The sequence below is a fragment of the Lontra canadensis genome, unplaced genomic scaffold, assembly GCF_010015895.1.
Source record: "Lontra canadensis isolate GAN:19392208 unplaced genomic scaffold, GSC_riverotter_1.0 scaffold125, whole genome shotgun sequence".
Taxonomy (NCBI): Eukaryota; Metazoa; Chordata; class Mammalia; order Carnivora; family Mustelidae; genus Lontra; species Lontra canadensis.
Window position 1 is genome coordinate 3,958,839 of NW_022631119.1, and position 19,916 is coordinate 3,978,754.

The 19,916-nt window shown below is 47.6% G+C and overlaps 1 protein-coding gene across 2 annotated transcripts; it reads right to left on the bottom strand.

The window, feature by feature from the left end:
- Nucleotides 1-3,574: 3,574 nt before the first annotated feature.
- LOC116857687 (WD repeat-containing protein 87-like) lies at nt 3,575-19,572 on the bottom strand. 2 transcript variants are annotated; one of them, XM_032841997.1, is made up of 6 exons: nt 19,492-19,572; nt 14,785-14,906; nt 13,746-13,913; nt 10,267-13,145; nt 9,545-9,804; nt 3,575-9,180 (listed from the first exon to the last, which is right to left on the bottom strand). In XM_032841997.1, exons 2-6 carry the CDS (start codon nt 14,857-14,859, stop codon nt 3,803-3,805), a joined length of 8,760 nt encoding a protein of 2,919 aa, XP_032697888.1. In that variant the 5' UTR covers nt 14,860-14,906; nt 19,492-19,572; the 3' UTR covers nt 3,575-3,802. The 2 variants fall into 2 exon arrangements, with proteins under 2 accessions (XP_032697888.1, XP_032697887.1); XM_032841996.1 differs by lacking the exons at nt 13,746-13,913; nt 14,785-14,906; nt 19,492-19,572 and having other exon boundaries at nt 10,267-13,182.
- Between the last annotated feature and the right edge of the window lie 344 nt (nt 19,573-19,916).

The window sequence follows — 19,916 nt, forward strand, 5'->3', positions numbered from 1 at the left end:
TGCCTTCTCATATACAACTTATTAGTGTAAAGAAGGAGAATTAACAGTAAAATATAATGCAGAAATTGGGTAACCATTTACCAAGTGATCAAAGTTAACATGACCAATCTGGGGTAAATGGACACTGGATGCCCTATATATGATGCCCTAGGAGGACACATCATCATCTATACAGTATTCTCAAGAATGCACAACTTGGGGGGGGTGCCTGAGGTGGGTCAGTTGGTTAAGCATCCAACTGTTGATTTCAGCTCAGCTCATGATCTCGGGTTGTAAGATTGAGCCCCTCATTGGGCTGTGCTCAGAGCCTGCTTAAGATTCTCTCTCCCCCTCTCTCTGCACCTCCCCCTGACTCTCTCACTCTTCCCCTCCTCCTTTCTTAAAAAAATGCATAACTTTGATCTGTTCATGAAGAAACACCAGACAAACCCCAAACAAGGAATGTTCAGCTAGGGACGTCTGAGTGGCTCAATCAGTTAAGCAGCTAACTCTTGATTTCAGCTCAGGTTATAATCTCAAGGTGGTGGAATGGAGTCCCAAGTCAGGCTCTGTGCTGAGTACAGAGCCTGCTTAGGATTCTTGGGGCGTCTGGGTGGCTCAGAGGGTTAAGACTTTGCCTTCGGCTCAGGTCATGATCTTAGGGTCCTGGGATCGAGCCCCTTGGGCTCTCTGCCCAGCAGGGAGCCTGCTCCCCGCTCTCTCTCTCTCTGCCTGCCTCTCTGCCTACTTGTGCTCTCTCTCCCTGTCAAATAAATAAAATCTTAAAAAAAAAAAGGACTCTCTCTCTCCCTCTGCCCCTCCCCCTGCCCCCCTCTCTCTCTCAAATAAATAATCTTTTTAAAAAAAATTTATTTTTATTTATTTGACAGACAGAGATTACAAGCAGGCAGAGAGGCAGGCAGAGAAAGAGAAAGAGGAAGGGAAGCAGGCTCCCCGCCGAGCAGAGAGCCCAACGCCGGGCTTGATCCCAGGACCCCGGGATCACAACCCGAGCCGAAGGCAGAAGCCTTAACCCACCGAGCCACCCAGGTGCCCCTCAAATAAATAATCTTTAAGAAAAATGTGTGGTTGATGGGGGGATGATATTTTTCAATAATGGCAATGTTATAATCAAAATCCTAACTACAGAAAATAGAATTGTTGTTGCCAGGGACTGAGGGGAGGGGAAAATGGTAGCTAGTGTTTAATGTGTACAGAGTTTCAGTTGGGGAAGATGAGAAAGTTCTGGAGAAGGAGGGTGGTGATGGTTGCCCAAGAATGAGAATGTACTTAATGCCACAGAACTGTACATTTAAAAGTGGTTAAAATGAGGGGCACATGGGTGGCTCAGTGGGTTAAAGCCTCTGCCTTCGGCTCAGCTCATGATCTCAGGGTCCTGGGATAGCCCCGCATCGGGCTCTCTGCTCAGCAGGGAGCCTGCTTCCTTCTCTCTGCCTGCCTCTCTGCCTACTTGTGATCTCTGTCTGTCAAATAAATAAATAATTTTTAAAAGTGGTTAAAATGATAAATTTTATGTGTATTTAGCCACAGTAAAAGTGTGTCAGTGTAGGGGCACCTGGGTGGCTCAGTTGGTTAAGCCATTGCCTTTGGCTCAGGTCATGATCCAGGATCGAGTCCCACATCAGGCTTCCCTTGCTCTGCAGGGAGCCTGCTTCTCCCCTCCCTCTGCCTCTCCCCCTGCTTGTGTGCACTCTCACTCTCTCTCTCTCTGTGTCAAATAAATGAATAAAATCTTGGTGCGCCTGGGAGGCTCAGTGAGCTAAAGTCTCTGCCTTCGGCTCAGGTCGTGATCCTGGGGTCCTAGGATCGAGCCCCACATCCGGCTCTCTGCTCAGCAGGGAGTCTGCTTCCTCCTCCCTGCCTCTCTGCCTACTTGTGGTCTCTGTCTGTCAAATAAATAAAATCTTTTAAAAATAAATAAATAAATAAATAAATAAATAAAATCTTTTTTTAAAAAAGTGTCAGTGTTATGAAAGGCAAATAAAGGCTGTTAAATTGTTCCAGATTAAAGGACATTAAAGAGACATGACAAGGAAATGCAATATGTAACTATAGACGGTCTCCTAGAACAGAAACAAAATAATTTACAAAGGACCCTAGGTCAGGGGACAACATTGAAATTGAAAAATATCTAGAGTGTCACAGCCAGTACCAAGGTTTTGAGACTCCCTGAAGAGTCATCCGTAGAATTCCTGATTCTAGGACAACAAAAGCTAGACTGCTTTTTTGTTTTGTTTTTGGTCACAGTGTCTTATTTTTGACCAGGACACCCACTGATATCCTGCAAAATGAGATTAAATAGGTATTGCTATGGGCGCCTGGGCGGCTCAGTGGGTTGAGCCTCTGCCTTCAGCTCGGGTCATGAACTTGGGGTCCTGGGATCAAGCCCTGTGTTAGGCTCTCTGCTCGGCGGGGAGCCTGCTTCCCCCTCTCTGCCTGCCTCTCTGCCTACTTGTGATCTCTTTCTCTCTGCCAAATAAATAAATAAATAAATAAATAAATAAATAAATAAAATCTTTTTTAAAAATAGGTATTACTATTTCCTTTCTGGGAGTTTCAATGAATTTGTCCATTTCATCTATGTTGTCAAAATTATGGGCGTAGAGTTATCCATAGTATATAATCCCTATCCTTTTGATGTCTGTAGGGTCTCTAGTGTTGTTCATGCCTCTTTCATGCCTGATACTTGTAATTCGTACACTGTCCTTTTTGACATAGACAAAAAGAGGCCAGAAAGAAATGATTTAAATCAGAGCTGAGAGAGCCAGCTGGGCCATCCTTATTTTTGCTGCCTTACCTGGCTGTTGGGTCAGTCTTCCTTTTTGAGGCTTCCTGTCCCTGGCCCATAGCTTTTGTACCCTCCATGTGGGTCTGTACTGCTTGGCCTCTGAGGTGACTCCAAATTCTCAGAATGTTCTCCTGCCCTCTATCCCTGGCTTCTCCCACAAAAGCAAACTCAGGTAGAGGGAATAGAATAACAAAGGAGACATCATGATGAAGTGTGGCAAATGGTAAGAAGGGCTCCCTGATAGAAGCTGATGAAAGGCTCAGCTTACCTGGAGAAAGGCAACTCTGAAGTTTCCATGGTGGGGAGTGGAGCTCACAGAAAGAACACAGTTACTGGCAAGGACAACTTCCTTCACTTTACTACCCCATTCCTTCAACTCTTATCTTCTTTGTTGTTAGAGAGAAGGGACTCATGAGATACTCTCAGGGCCCCCTCAACACTCAACACACCTGCTGTTTGGGACTCCAGTCATCAGCATGCAGAGCTACGAACAGGGAAACAGAGTCTGTCTCCACTGTGAAACTCCAAGAACTATGCCAGGTCTTCTGATTCTAAAGTCCATTTTCTTTCTACTATATCAGCGCCTCTTATACTAATGCCAAATATTCATTCATTTTTGTGCCAGGTGCTTTCCTTCCTGTAGTCTTTAGGGGAGGATGGGGGAGGCAAGTAAGGAAGAGGACAAGGGAAGACTCTTCTGCCTGAAGGTCTCCAGAGGGTGAGCACCCACTAGCTTTTGGGATATTTCCCCACTCTCAGGAGTATATATCTGGTCTCTCTGGCTACCTTTCTGGGGAAGCAATGTTTGAGGTAGAGGGACACATTACAGCGATGCTACAAACAGGAACCTCCTCTTTATTCCACATATGGAAGCTGGTTTCTGGAGCTAGTTAGGAAAAGGGCTTTGGCCTGGCCCTACCTCTGTGTGGGCCCTACGGATAAGGGTCTAGATTAGGGCGACAAGGCCTTCCCCCAGGTGGGAATGAAAAGTCCTGACCTCTCGTCAGTCCCAAATTAGGGGGTGGGAGCAATGATGTGGGGCATTTCCTTGGTGAGATGAATATCTGCTTGGGGCAGGCTCTTCCAGGCAAGTTCCAAGATCCCATACTGAGCAATACCCATATGATTGATGGTACGGATGTTATTCTGACCTGGGAGGGGAACCACCTCCTGGAACTCCAGAGGACCTTTAGGGTTTTGAGAGCCACCACAAAACAGGTGGTAGAACAAGCGCTCCCCGGGAACCAGCTCCATGGCCTTTCGGGCCTCCTCGTAGGTGATCTCTTGGGATTGGGGTTCATCTCTCAGTAACAGCTCCTGCAGCAGCTTCTGGATTCGGGGGGACTTAAGCTGGTACAGGTCCACGAGCTGATGGAACTGTTCCATCCAAGCAGCGCTGTCTTTTGCATATCGTTGCTGCAACATCTGCAAGACGTGGTACAGTGCCACAAATGTCTCCCAGAGAGGAACCTCTTCCTTCTTCTTAGCGATGTCCTGGGCCTTCTTCTCCAGCTTGGGCAATCTGGGAAACCTGCCTTTGTCCTTAAAAGCCCAGAAGTCTTTTTGAAACATCAGGGCAAGGGTTTGTTTTTCCACAGAGGCCTGGGCACCTGTGACAGTGTCTCCCATAGCAGGAGGAAAGTGTGGCACCTCCATCTCCTTGAGAGCAGTGGATATCTGCCCTGCCCAGGCACTCCTGTAAGGCTCTTCTAGAAGATGCCAGTTTACACCCTTTGGGGTGGGGATCCCTTTGGTACCTAATGGGGACTTTGGTGTGGGGCCACTGAAAGGTTTTAACCAGCTTTCCTTTCTTTTTATAGGTGGGATAACTTTCGGGTACTTTGGACCCAGAGACTCCTTACTGGATTTCGAGATACGTGCGCTTCGTGATTCCAGGATCTGCCTGTGACGGTACACAATGGCTTTAAGTTGGGCCAGATGAAGCCAATCTAGGTTTCCCTTTGTGGTGAGGTCTTTGAGAAGCTGGCACAATCTGTGGAAACTCTCCCTAGAAAGCTGTTCTCCTGCCTCCATCCGTTCTAGAACATGGTGGATCCAGTCTATATCTGAGAGTCCTACCTGAGCACCTACTTCCTTGGCCCAGATTTGGGGCAAAGGTACACCAGTCTTTCTCATCAGGACTGGATGATGCTGCAAAATCCACTGCAACTTGGGGTCTAGTGGTTTGCCTTGGAGTTTGTGAGCTTCCATGGTCTGCCTCAATATGTCAGGTAAATATGGAGTCTTTAAGTCTCGTTCTGGGGACTCCAAAACTGTATCCAAAACTTGTAGAGGTTTGGGCTTATATTTCTTCAACAGTTCTCCTTGTCTGTCCATAAACCTTGACTCTGGAAACATCCTGGATGCCTCAAGTGCTCTGGCCTTTTCTTCCGGGGATACTTGTTTTGTAGACACTGGCACTGGTATCTTCTCTTGCGTGTCCAGAGCTATTATTTTCTTGGAAGGGACTTTCAGAACTTTTAGTTGTTTAGCAGTGTCTCTGATATCAGAGATTCTTTTTCCAATAGAAGGGATTATTTCTCTTTCCCTTCGGTCCTTTTGTCTTTCTGCTTGTGACTTAAATAATTTTCCTGTTTTTAAGATCTCTTTTTTCTTGTCTTTTTTCAAAGAGCTTTCCCCCTTTTCTTTCTCACTCAGACTTTCTGACTCTTCCTCACTCAGACTTTCGGACTCTTCTTCACTCATGCTTTCTTCCTCCTCCTCCCCTTCCTCCTCCTCCTCTTCCTCTTCCCCTTCTTTCTCCTCCTCCTTCTCTTCCCCCTCCTGCGCCTTTTTCTTTTTCTTCTTCTTCTCCTTCTTTTCCTTCTCTTTCTCCTTCTTCTTTCTCTCTTCCACCTCTACCTCCTTCTCCTCCACCATCTTCCTTTCCTCCTCTTCCTCCTCCTCCTCTTCCTCCTCCTCCTCTTTTTCTTCCTCCTCCTCCTCCTCTTTCTCCTCTTCCTCAGACAAACTCTCTCGCTCTACTTCATCCAGTAAGTTTTCTATTTCTCTGGATAGGCTAATTCTACTCTCCTCTTGACTGGGAAGCTTTTCCTTTGGTGTATCAAGTGTCTTTAGCTCTTTTCTCTTTTTCAACCTTTGTTCAAGCAGTGGTATTACCTCTTCATCCTTTGTTAGTTCTTCCTTCTCTTCTTCCTGTATGACTTCTCTCTGTTGTCTGGCCAATCTGCTTTCTTCCTCAGTTATTTTTTTCTCTTTCTTTATCATTCTTTTCATTTCCTTGGCCAGTTTTCTCTGCTTCTTAGCCAGCTTCTTCTCATCTTTGGTTACTTCTGGTTGTTCCACAGAAAAATCCCACTGTTTGGCATCAAGCTTATTTTGTTCCTTGCTCAATCTCCTTTCCTTAACCAAGAAGTTCCTCTTCATCTTTGTCATCTCTATTTCTTCCTGGATCACTTTCATTTCTTCTCTGGTAAGATCTTGAAGTGCCTTTAAGACTTTGCTGCTCACTTTTGATTGTGCCTTGGAAATGCCTTCCTTTTCTTTACTCAACTTCCTTACTACTTTGGCCAGCTTCCTCTCTTCCTGGGCATACACTCTTCCTCCTCTGGTAAATTCCAGTTTTCCTTTGGCAATGTCCCTTTGCTTTGTGGCCAATACCCTATCTTCATACCTCAGTATCTTCTCCTCTAGTGACAATTTCCTCTTGATTTGTTCTAGTTCATTCTTGGTTACTCTGAACTGTTTTAAGGTTTCTTTAGTCTCTCCTGTGGAGAGAATTTGGCTTTCCTCAGCCAGCCTGACCTTCTCCTGGGCCAGTTTCTTCATTTCTTTGCTCAGTGCCTTTTTTTCCTTAGCACTATCCCAGTCTCCTCTGAGCACTTTCAGTTCTTGGAAGACACCTCTCTTTTCCATAGCTAATTCCATCTTGTCCCGGGCTAGATTGTGCTGCTTCTGAGCCAGACTTTCTTCTAATTGGGTCAACTTTTTCTCAGCCTCATCCACCTTCTCCTTCCTCTGGGCAAGTGTTTTCTTTTCTTCCACAAGCTTCTCCTCTTCCTGAGCAAGTTTCTTCTTGTACACGTCCAGTTTCTCCTTTGCTTGGACTAATTTATTTTTGTTCTGGGCAAGGTTTTCTGTGATCTGGAGGAGATTCTCTTTCCTCTGAGCCAATCTCACTTTCTCCTGGAGCAGATTCTCCCTCTCCTGCGCCAGAGACTTCCCCCTCCAGTATAGTATATTCCTGTTGTTTTTGAGTTTTTCCTTGTCCTGGGCCAATTTTTCTTTTTCCTGGACCAGTTTTAACTTGTTCTCCATCAGTTTCTTCCTTTTCTCAGCAAGCCTTTCCTCTTCCTCAGGCAGTTTCTCCTTGTCCTGGGCCAGCTTCTTCTCCTCCTGAATCAGCAGTTCTTCTTCCAGGACCAGCGCTTTCTCTTCCTTACTCAGTTTCTGCTCTTGCCAGGCCAGGGTCCTGTCTTCCTGAGCCAGTTCCTCCTCTTCTTCAGCTAGATCGCTCAAGTCCTGATTCATTTCCTCTTCTTTCCGAGCCAGTTCCTCCTCTTCCCACATCAGCTCCTTCAATTCCTGGGATAGTTCTTTTTCTTGCAATGCCAGATCTTGCTCCTTCTGGGTCAGTTTTTCCGTTTTCTGGGCCAGCATCTTTTTTACCTCAGCCAGCTTCTCTCTTTTCTTTGCTATTTTCTCTTCTTCTCCAGCCAGTTCCTCAAATTGCTTGGCCAGTTTCTTCCTCTTCTGGGCCAGTTTCTCTGCTTCTTGGCTTAACTTCTCCTCTCTTTGGGCCAATTTTTCCTCATTGTGGACAAACTTCCTCTCTGCCTGGACCATTGTCCTGTCTCTCTGAGCCAGTTTCCCATATTCCCTGGCTAGTTTTCTCTCTTCCTGGGCCAGTTTTCTCTCTTTCTGTGCCAGCTTCTCTTCTTTCTGTGCCAGCTTCCTTTCTTCTTGGGCTCGTTTCCTTTCAGCCTGGGCTCGTTTCCTCTCAATCCAGGCCTGATCATATTCCTTTCGGATCTGTCTCTCCTCTTTTGACATCAGCTCTTCTTTCTCTTCTCCTTCTTCCCATTCCTGAGACACTTCTTCTCCCTTCAGGGTCAATTCCTCCTCAGGTTTGTGTTCCTCTCTGGACCTGTCCACTATCTTTTCCCAGAGCTCTAACCACTCATCCCATCTCAGCTTCTTCTTGTCCACATCCAGCTTTTCCTCCCCTGGGAGTGGCTTCCTTTCATCTGTTTGTTGTTTCTCCTCTTCTTCCAGATGCTTCTTGTCCCAGGCTTTCTTCCATTCATCCCAGGGTACCTTCTCATCCTGGGCCTGTTTCCACTCATCCCAGGACTTCTTCCACTCCTGCCAAGACAGCTTCCTCTCAGCCATAACTGGGCTTTCTTCTTGCTTAACTACTTCCTCTTCTGGTTTGGCCACTTCCTCTACTGCTGGGCTCACATCCCTCTCTCTTTTGCTCACTGTCTCTTTTTCATCCACTTCTATTTCCTGCTGAACTTCTTTCCTCTCTTGCTTAAAGGGTTTCTTAAAGGATTTCTTCTCTTCTTTCTTCGATATTCGTTTTCCCTTGGTTAGACCACCTGGTCCTAAAAAGAGAACTTTCTTTTTCTTGACTTTTTTGGGAATCACCTGGGTTTCCTGCACAGCTGGCACGTCCCCTGCTTCCTTTTGCTCTTGCACCTCTGGTATCTCGTATTCCCTTCTGCTTATTATGTCGTCTCTAATTGCCCTTTCATGAATAAAAATTGGTTTCTCCTCTGGCCAGACTACATCCCAGTTGAGGTCCTCAAGCAGAACCTCACTTTTTTCCTCCAACAAGGGGCAGATCTCCTGGAAAAGCTCCCAGCTGGGCTGTCGATCTGCCAGCACCTCCTGAGCCATGGCCACCAGCTCCATGTTTAGAGCTTCTGACATGTGTGTTTGGGAACCAGATATTCTAAGGGTCATAAGACGACATAGATCATCCCGCCATGATGAGCTGTCTTCAGGGACGGTCTTGCGGCCAGGCGCCCCAGCGGCACCCCGCCCTTGGGCTTTCAGCAGCTTCACAACTGGTTCTTCCTTTACAGCAGCCAGAGTTTCCTCAATTATAACTTCGGCTTCTTTTGTCTTCTTCTTGTGCCTCTTTTTGGGTTTCCGCGCTGTTCTTTTCTTGCCTTTTCTCTCATGGATTTTCCTTAGCGTCTTCAGGGTCAATGCAAAATGGTCCTTTGAGGTGTCTTTCTCTGGAGGTTGTGGCTCACCATCTTTTGAACTCTTTAACACACTGATGGTCGAAGAGATTCTAGGATGGACGGCTGTCTCCTCCACCGAAACTGGTGCAGCTTCCCTCTCATCAATTTCACCCTCTAAGAGACCTTGCTGTCTGCCAGCCTCTTTCATCTTCTTGAGGGCCCGCCACAATTTTCGGGCTGTAGGGAAGATCAGGAGATGGAGATAAGAAAGGCATGGGAGGCTTAAGTCACTTCTTTCCCACTAATGGTATGAGTAAGAAGAATTGCCGTAAAAGAAGTAGCAACAGAGGGAGCTGAGGCCTTAAAAAAAAAAAAAAGAGTTCTCCTTACTTTATTCTGGTGCTCCCCCACTTCTAAATCCTGTGGAGATAAGCATTGGAGTCTCCCTGAGTTTGGGTAGATTCTTCCTAGGAAGTTTGTGTGAAAAGATGCGTCTACTTGTCTCTGGTCCTACCTGATTGATATCTCTTGACCCATGTTAGCCCTAACTGTTTTGCCCCTTGGGAACGATGAGGCATGAATCGGATCACCCCATACGTACCATGCTTTTTGCCCCCCTTTTTGCCTTTGCCAGACTTGATGGGAGCTTTAGATTCTTCAGGAATTACGTCAGGTTGCTTGGAAAGGGATAGACGTTCAGAAACCCTTGAGACCTCTAAAGAAAAAGCAGGCTTTTCCTGTCCCTCTGACAAGGTCAGGTTTTCATTCAATCGCTGCTCCACCTGAGTGTGAAGTATTTGGAGATCTGTGGCCCTTATCCCCAACAGATGGTCTAGGGATTCATCCCCAATCATTTCCTGCCTGTAAAAGTCAAAGGAGGGGAAAGACCAGGATGAATCAGGGAAAGGACAACAGGGAGAATGAGAAGGAAGGAACTGCAAACTGCTGTGGAACAGGCAGGGGGCTTGTCACAGTGGCCAACAGAGACAGTGTACGTTGACATAGAGGATGGCCAAGAAAAAAGAAGAAGTCTAGAAAGCCAAGGTGGCAATGAACGGAGTGGTTTTTATGGGGAATGAAGAGGTAGGAGAAAAGAATGAGCAGGGGAACTCAGGAGTTAGGGGACAGACAGGAATAGGAGAAAAAGTGGAGACAGGAGTGAGCCATCAGGATTGTCAGGACAGTCTAGGAATGGAAAAAGACAATGAAAGAGAAAAAGGACAGTAAGAGTTAATGGAGAGGTATGAAGAGAGAGTGAAGGAAGGGAAAGGGCGAAGGAAACTAGAGGCTAGTCAAGAATTGCAGAAGGCACAAAGAACTTACTGCATCTCCCGGAAGGTCTCTCGGTGCTGGATCAAGCTTAAGAGTGAGGACTTACAGTGGATTCCAGTGTCAGGTATGAGGGTCAGGGCCTTACTCCTCACCCTTTGGTCCTTGTCCATCAATCCTTGGGCCAGAGGCATGGCAAAAAGATGAGTAATCATTCCTAGACGCTTTAGCCCTTCCCAGGCTAGCTCTCGGATCAGCGGGTTGGAATTGGCGGTATCATCCAGTAGGCGACGGGCTGTTTCAGAGCGCAGGGATGAAGACACCTCATAAGAGGCAAAGATTTGTCCCAGGGCACCAATGCAGCATTGGTACTTCAGTGGGGAAGCATGGATCATAATGTTGAGGATTGTCTCCACCAGGCTATTAATAGCTATTTCACTCATCTTTTTCCCTAGCCAACTACGGTTTGCTGAGTCTGTAAGGACACTGTAGGTTACATCCTTGGTCAGTCTCATTTCTATGAAGTTGTCATCCTCCTTTTCATAGGAATATTCTCCTGCATCATCACTTAGAGACTTTTCCCTACTGTGCCAGAAGAAGAATTGCTGGGACTTGTCCCATTCCGTTTCCCACACAGGTGAATGCAGGTTGCACTGTAGGTATATTGGGCTTCCCTCTGGCCAAAGACGGGCACGAATCACTGAGTTGGGGATGTAGCAGTCAGGAGCCAAGAGCCATTTCCGCCCATGACCAAAGTAGCATCTCAGTATTTGGTAAGGGTTGAGTCCATCCCAGGTAGACAACTGTAGTTGGGGAGGAACCACATAATGGGGAGGCTTGCTCACCTTCATCCCAACAGTCTCCTCTTTATATGAGAAACCGCGTCTGAAGGAAGACAGTATCATGGGGCTCCCTTGCTCATCTTCTTCTATGACATGTGGCACCGTATGATCAAAGGCAATGGCCCGCTTATTGACAAGTTTCTCTAGACCTGCTAATTCCTGTTTCCCTTTTCCAAGGTAGATGTACTTGGGCACAAACATGGTCTCAAAGGAGAAGAAGAAGCTTGGGGCAAAAGGCTTAGGGGCCTCTAGCACTTCATCTGGCATGCTCATAAAGGAAAGGCGAGCCAGCAGGTTTGGGTGAAGCAGTTTGAGACAGGACACCAGATAAAGACTCTGGTTAAAAGTCACAAGCAAGTCACCCCGGTCGTTTGCAAAGCAGAGTGGGCCAAAGTGCAGTGATGAATCCAGCATGGCTACAAGTCTGCCATGGAAGTTCCAGACCCGGACAGACCCATCAATACCCCTTGTGACAAAAAGACCCAAGGACAGGCAGACATCGAAGGATGTGATGGTACACTGGTGCAGAGGCAGTGTCTCTATATACATTGAGCCTTCTTGTGACTCAGAGGACAGAAAATCATGGAACTTCCAGAGACGCAGACAGTTAGTCTCCGTGATAGCGCCCACAGAGGTGGGTAAGAGTATCAGGTGTTTTAGGTGACAGCTGCTGAGAATGCTGGCGAGCGTCTTCAAATGCACTCGCTTCCCCTCGAGCACAGTTTCTGATAGGTGTATGTAGTCATCCATTCCATAGGAACAGAGCAAAGAGTTTTCTCGGCTACCAAAAAGCCCTCCAGGTAGTGTAGAGAGTGCCAGGATAGCTCCAAAGTGCATGAACTTCTCTATTCGGGCACAGTAGTTCTGGGAAAGCACTCTGATCACCCCACTCTGGTGTCCAGAGAACATGAGTCCTTGTAGACCCCGCCCCAGGTGGAAATGCCCATAAGCCAGACATTGTACCCAGTCCCGAGAGTCTGGGGAGGTGCACAAGAGATACTTGGCTGGGCAAGGGCAGCGGGTCGTGTCAAACACCAGCACCTCTGTGGTGCCTGTTGCTACAAAGAGCTCCTCTTTTTCTGGGTCATAGGCCCAATCCACAGCCCGGTCCAGGATCGAGAAGGGCCAGGTGAGGACGAGCAGATCCCCCGTGAGTGGGGACACAAAGCGCAATAAGCCATCCTCAGTAGTGCACAGGATCCGGAACCAGTTCTCACCGCAGCGGACCCGACGCAGCTGCTGGGGAGCAGAGCCGCAGACGTTGAAGAGGCTGTAGAAGCAAGGCAGACAGCGCAAGGAGAAGGTGTGGGTGGTTTGGCAGAAGAAAGTAGTGTTGTCAATAAACTCGAGTTCACACAGCGCCTCGCCAAGTTCTAGCCGCCGCAGCAGGTTGCCCAGAGTCATGTTCCACTCCTTGATCAGGCCTTCCTTGCCGGCTGTGAGCAGGGTGTGGGCCTCCGGCCGGCTGCGAATACAGATCACCGCCGAGACGTGGGCCTTGAATCTGTGGAGAGAGTTTCCCCGGGCGATGCTCCATACTTGGATTTCCCCACTCTTATTTCCAGCATAGAGAAAGCCCTGGTCCGAGCAGGTGAAGCAGCAGGTGATAGGGGAGCCGCTGGTGGTGGACATGAACCTCTGAACCTCTCCTAGCTGGCCTTGGCCCTGGCGCTCAAGGACCCTCACCACCGTCTCACACAGCACAAGGATGGAGCCATTGGGACCGTTCAGACTGATGTCCTGGACGAGCTCATCCCCAGGCATGGGGACCATGTGGGCTACTTGGAGGCCCCTGCCGCTCCGCTCAATGATCCAGGTGACCACTGCCCCCAGGATGCCCGACAGAAGCATCTTCATCTCCGGGTCATAGCAGAGGCAGTTGATGTTAAAGCGGCAGGGCACTATACCCAGGGGTTTGAACGACCGGAAGTGGTCCCCAAAGAGCCGCAAGATCAGGTCGCCACAATAGGCCACGAGGATGTGAAAGGAACCCGTGTGGACCATGCACTGGATGGGCGGCAGTCGTTCAGTCATGGAGAATATTCTCTTCTCGACCATGTCATCAGTTTTGCTCTTCATCCATACGACAGCCTACAAGAGAGTAAGATGGACCCTGACTAGGAGAGATAGTAGGAGAGGAAAGGGCTGACTATGGGGCTCCTTTGCCCTGTGCTTGTGCTGAGGAGGACTTGGAAGACTCTCGAGTGTTTTTACCCCCTCCCCCTGGTTATGGGAATTGGAAATACTGTAGCAGCAGGAAGTCTGGGACCCTTTCCCTAACCTTGGTCTACTTGAGGGAAATCAGAAAATCTCTTCAAGGAGAGATGGTAAGGGAGGAGGGGGGGATCCCTAGATCTCCGCCATTTTCTTTTCTTTTCTTTTTTTTTAGGTTCTATTTATTTATTTGACAGAGAGAGACACATCAAGAGAGGGAACACAAGCAGGAGGAGTGGGAGAGGGAGAAGCAGGCTTCCCGCTGAGCAGAGAGCCTGATGCGGGGCTTGATCCCAGGACCCTGAGATCATGACCTGAGCCAAAGGCAGACGCTTAATGGCTGAGCCACCCAGGTGCCCCATTGGTCATTTTCATTCAAGAGGTAGATCTCCCTTTGTCAGTTTGGGATGAGAGCTTATGTGGTCACGGCCCCTGTCGAGTGAGCTAAGAAGGAGAGGGAAGGTGAGGTAGTTTTACCTGTATTTCTTTGGTGCTTGTCACCCAAGAGAGGGAGGCGAAGAAGTTGGCATCACTGAAGTAATAGCATATAAGAGGCATATTTTGAGGATGGCGAGACTCTCTGAACAGTATCTGGGACTGGTCACTCAGCACGACCACTTCATTCTTTGGGTCTTCTGACGTTTGCTGAGGAGAGGCCTGGCATGAATTGACAGACCAGGACACACATGCACTAAATATACTCTCACACAAGTCTCAACAGAAGCCTTTCCCATGGTCGTCCTCATGCCTTGTTAACACCCACACACGCACGACTTGTCACTCGTAGTACGCCTGCAGTTTGCGAGCAGGTAACACAACACGAGACATAAGAGAGAACCAAACCCCTAACAGGGCCTGAATGGACAAATTTCATGGTGTGAGCACAGGGGAAAACAGATGTTCTTCCCAGCATACCCGTTTGCTAACACTCCTTTTGTCTACAAGGTACAGATGTCATAAAAGACGTATTTAACACATTACCCAGGCAAGTACTCCACTGCGGACCTACACGAAATGTAATCAGAGTGTGACAAAAGTCAGTGCAACTTTAAGTTCTTAAGGCTTAAAAGTGCACAAAGTTAAGACTATAACACACTACCTTTAAGCTTGATAGAGGAAGATTATATGCAATATGTATTATCGCACAGCAATAAGAGCGTGCGCTGTGACACATTCACCTGGTAGTTCACACAGAGCCAACCAGAGCAAAACTGAGCTTGGCCAGTGTTCTGCCTGCTGCCTAATCCCTTCTGTTTTAGAAAAATCTCTCTCCACAAAGGTTTGGTTCCTCTGACAATGCTCCAGAGTGTTCCCCTTCCACTACCAAAATGTACTTGTGAGAGATCCCTAGGCTCGTTTGGAAATGAACGGTCCACTTCCTACTAAGGGGACAATTGTTTTATGGTCTACTGGGCTGCTTTCTGCTTCCCCAGAAAATCTATGCTCTTCTGAAGTGCTCATAACAATTAAGGTATATAGAGGCCAATAACACACTTATGTCCTATATATGTATTACCTTGCTTTTATGTATGATGTCATTTAGGAGGTATTTAAAATCCTTCCATAGGGGAATGAGTCTGGTAGAAGACATCACCTTGATTATTCCTTGGTCCTCCTCAGGACCGTTGCTTAAAATACCTGTAGGAATCCAAAGGATGCCAGCTTAGATGTTACTACTTTTTGAGGAACTAGGGCTTAGAAGTCAAAATCCATGAACTCATGTGTATTGGATATTTCTTGAACGTCAGGAGCCATCCATAAGACACATCTTCTCATTTAACCTTCACTGAGGCCCAGTAAGGTATGTATAACCCCATTTTATAGATGAGGAAATTGAGGCTTGGGGAGGGTGAATAAAAGAGTTGAGGATTGAATCTTAACATTGGCTGTCATGACCCTGTAGGATATTATGGGCGAAGGAAGCAGGGAGGGGGGGCTAGAAGGGAATATCGTCCCAGACAAATAACATTTCTTTGTTGCTGGTGATGTGTCAAGAGAGCATTATGCCAGGACTTGGCAGTTTCTGGAATGCAGTCCTTGGATCTCCTGCTCTGGAACTCCTAGGGAAAGAGTGTGTCTTAAAATACAGATCCCCAGGTTCCATTGTAGACCAAGAGAAGCAGAACCATGGCAGTGGGACCCAGGGACCTTCACGTCTAACAAATTCCCTAGGTGATTCTATGGACATTCAAGTCTGACTATTAGAAGAGGAAATTGGGATGAGGGGGTCTCCCAGGACTAAGAGCCAACCCCACTTGCACCGCTGGAGAAAGGATCCAGCCTTCTGGCTTTGCTGGCCTTCCCAGGTTTGTGGAATAAAGGAGCTCTCACACATGAGGCCTCTGCCATGCATCTTCCCCATGCCCTTCTCCTTGGCCTTCGTGAGGACAAACCTCTACTTTTCCTCCTTGGATTGGGAAACCTACTTTTTAACAAGTCCCCTCTGTCAAGGAGTCTGTCATTACTGGTCTGACGATCGGCTTGTTTTCACTTGTAAAAGGAAAATGCCAGCCTTGCCTACTTCACGGGGTTGTTGCAAAGATCGAATAAGATAATTCCTGTTAATTCCTCTTTAAGGGTACTCTGAAGCAACAAACAATTAACAATTGCTGTTTGTAGGCTGGTCTGGTTCTCAGACCTAAGCGGTTCTCTCCATGACAGCTAAATTTATAGTCTGGCCAGCAGAGGGCAATGGAGGCCATCCTTGTACCTGCCAGAAGGAGGAAAACTGATGCACTTTGAGTTTGGAGAAGTAGCTCCTTCCAGAGTGAGATCCCAAGGCCAGCAGCATCTGCACCACCTGGGAACTTGCTGGGAATGCAAGTTACTGGGCCCCACATCAGACCTACTGAACAGGTAACTGACGGTAGGGCCCCCAAAGCTGGTGTTTACAATCTCTCTGGCTGATCTTAGGCACACTAAACTCTGAGAAGCACTTACCTGGGGTGCTTGGAGTTCCAGATCAGTTTGGCCCGGGCCTCCTGAGATGAGGTCAACAGAACCCACCCTCTGGCATGGCTCGGCCTAGGCCCTGTGTTGCCACAGAGACTTGGTGGCTGGATTTGGGGGAAGCAGTACGCAAAACGTATCATCCTCTCATGTGTAGAACGGGTTAGGGCCCCCCACCCAAAGTTTTCACATCAATCACTTCATTCCTTTTCAAAAGAATCCTGAGAGGCAAATAAATAGTATTATCTCCATTATACATTATGGGGACCATGAATTCAGAGTGGGAAAGGGATGTTGTGTTCAAGGCTACATGGGACAGATTCAAGACGAAGAGCTGATCCACAGGTCAGGCTGCTTCTACCATATCAGAGGAGGAAGAGGCTGCCAGCTGATGCCCAGGAAGCTCTCCGACCCACGGGCTAACTAATGGGAATTGGTAACTGGCTGTCAGAGACACTAATGTCCCCTCCGTCTCTGTACTCTGCCCAAGGCTGCATGCTGCCCTCCTGCCATTCCATTTTCACATTCTCTTCCCCTACAAGCCTACACTTGCCGCTCCTTTGGACCACTTTTCAGGAGCCAGTGTGAACTGCCTCAGATCCTGCCCATCAGTGGATGGCCCAGTGGGCCAGGCCCCACAGCTTATATTTACCCCAATGGCTCCTCCTTGAGACCCCGGAGCTACTGAGAGAGTAGTGATTTGTAACAAATTTGCAGTCACGCCATCACTTTCCATTGTTTCTAACATCTCCTCTGGGTCCAAATTCTCTTGGATAGCCTGCAAAAAGCAAGTGGTTAGGACCCTTTGTGGGCACATTCCTTGGGGGTTAGTGGGAAAGAAGGCCTTCGAAACCCAAGCCTCTGTGTGTTTTTTTGGACACTCTCTCCTACCCCATTTACCACCTCTCTCCTAAAGTTCCCCCACCTTTGATTCCCTAATCCCATTATCTGCCCTTAAAAGCAAACGTGGAGTGAGCTCCAGATGCCTTTGTCCCAGTAGTCTTGACTTTTTTGTATCGTGATAACCCAGGGGTTATCTCTCAAATGGGAGAATTCAGGCTCTGCAGTCAATTTAGGGGAGTTAATATTTGAAGCCAAGATTTGGTATGTCCTACTGACTATGAAGGCAAACCAGGTCTGTGACTGGGCACCGAACTACATCCTTTTCTTAGCCACAGTCCACTCCAAGACGTTGGGATGGAAGGCCAGACTCCAAGTCCTGTCTTTGTAATAAAGAGAATTGCCTCTAGGGGGCACTGCACTCCATGACAGTATTGGGCCCCTGGTCTCCTTTTGGGTCACTCAGTGGCTCCATATGCTATTGTAGGAAGGTGAGGGCATACAGTTCTTACCCCATAGAGCTTACAGTTCAGCAGGGAAGGCGAACATCAAAGAATTGTCATAAAATTTGACTACAATGAGAAATTCTGAGTGTTGGGTTCTATTATTCTTTGAACTTTTCTGCAATTTTTAATCTTCCCAAGCATAAAGCAAATTAAATTATGCTATTGATTCACTTTTAAGAAAGAAAGGAAAAACTGCTGAGAGTATATATAGCAAGGAGACTTGCCACCCAAAAGGATTGGGTGATGTGTGCTCCACTGTCAAGATAATGCCCTGCATGAATCCCATGGCCTCATAGGTGGCTCTCACAGGAGGGGACAGGGATGCAGAAACCCAGTATCAGAAGGGCCTAGTTAATTAGTCAGAGGGGCTATAATGCCACAGGCAATCTTGGAAAAGGAGTAGGCATTTTAAATACATTGTTTCATTGAATTCTTATGATGATTCTATGACTTAGCTAACATCCTCCATTTAAACTTTTAAAAATGGATGTGGTATGCGGCGCCTGGGTGGGTTAGTGGGTTAAGCCTCTGCCTTCAGCTCAGGTCATGATCTCGGGGTCCTGGGATCAAGGGCCACATTGGGCTCTCTGTTCAGCAGGGAGCCTGCTTCCTCCTCTCTCTCTGCCTGCCTCTCTGCCTACTTGTGATCCCTCTGTCAAATAAATAAAATAAGTCTTTTTTAAAAAATGGACTTGGTAAAAAATATTCAAAAGATACTATGGAGCATAGATTCAAAAAGTCACCTTTTCACACGTGATAACCTATCTTTGTTTCCCCTTCACAAAGGTAACGGTGGTTGTATCTTTCCATGGCTGTTCTGTATATACCCAAGTGTGTATGTGCAAGATAACCCTTACAAATAGTGGTGAACTACACACTGTTCTGCACCTCTTTCTCACCTAATATATCTTAGAGATGAACTCATATTAATACATATAGCTTGCTCTCATTTTTCAGCAGTTGCCAGCGGCCTGGTATTGATCATTTATTTATCCAACCTTCTATTAATGGACATTGGGCAGTTTCCAACCTTTTGCTACAACAACCCATGCCACAAATGAGTATCTTTGTTTATGCCTCAGAGTTTTAATTTTATTTTAGCTAAATGAAATTTTAAAATTGGAGCCATGTAAATGTTTTCTCATTAAGCATAACTTATTTTGGATATAGTGGGTTAAATAAAATATTAAAATTAATTTTTCCCATTCCTTTAATTTTTTAATGTAATAATTAAAATGGCATATGTGGTTGCATTATAATTGTGTTGGATAGTCTTGCTTTAGATTGTCTCTCTCTGGTGATGTTCTGATACCCCCCACTGGACTTAGCTCCCTCAGGTAGGAACCCTGTCTTAACTTCCCACTGTCCCACAATCACCCAACCTGGCATGAAGTACGGGCTTAATACAGTTCTGTTGAATGAATGAGCAAATGAATGACCCTCTGCCCTCTCCCAGGAAGAATATATGCTTCCCAGTTTCAAGTCTTACTGAGCATCTTCTTGGAGGAAACAATGTTATTGGTTGGGTTTTCTTGCTTGAGGACCTTTGCGCTTCAGCAATCCCCTCGGTAACACCTATGGAGTTGAAGTGGTAACATCCATTTTTTTTTTTTTAAGGGTCGGATTCTTGATTATTTCTGCAGGTGAACTAAATTTGAACAAAATTCCCAGGCAGTAGGTACTCAACAAGCACCAGACACCCTCAGAATGTGTGATCAACGACTGAAAGGTGGCTCACAGGGCCTCCAGGGCAGCCCTCTGGATGGTGGTCCTGAGGCTCCCATGGAGGAAAGAGCTCTGGAGATGCCTCGGCCGGCGAGAGGCCAGCACACCCGAGTGTCTACACGCTCGGGCGTCCCGGCCCTCGGCGTGGGTAGGAAGGAGGGCGCGACCGCCTGTTCAAGGCTGGAGCCATCCGTGCCTATTACCTGCGACGACAGGACTCCCGACAAGTGACGGGTACAGCGTGTGTGGAGATACCCGGGAGCTCCTATGTGAACGAGCAGACCTACAAGGAGCGCCTGGGTAGCGACCTTGGGGATGCTGCGGGAAGGCTCCGCGGACCGAGCGGTTACCCTCCAACCCCGCGCCCAGTAGACAGACCCAGGCGAAGGGAGAGAGCGCGCGTGCGCACTCGCGCGCGCCCGGTAGGAAGAAGCTCAGCGCGCGTTCGAAAGGGAAAAAAAAAAAAAGCCTCCCCCGCGGGGGCCCGCGGCATTTAGGCCGGTGTTGGCCCGCGAGCGCGCGTGCGCGAGCGCGCAAAGACGCCCTCCACTGCCGCTCCCCTCCACTGGGGGTCTAGCGCACAGCTCCGCTGTCCCCGCCTCTCCCGAGGCTCGCGTCCTCGGGGTAA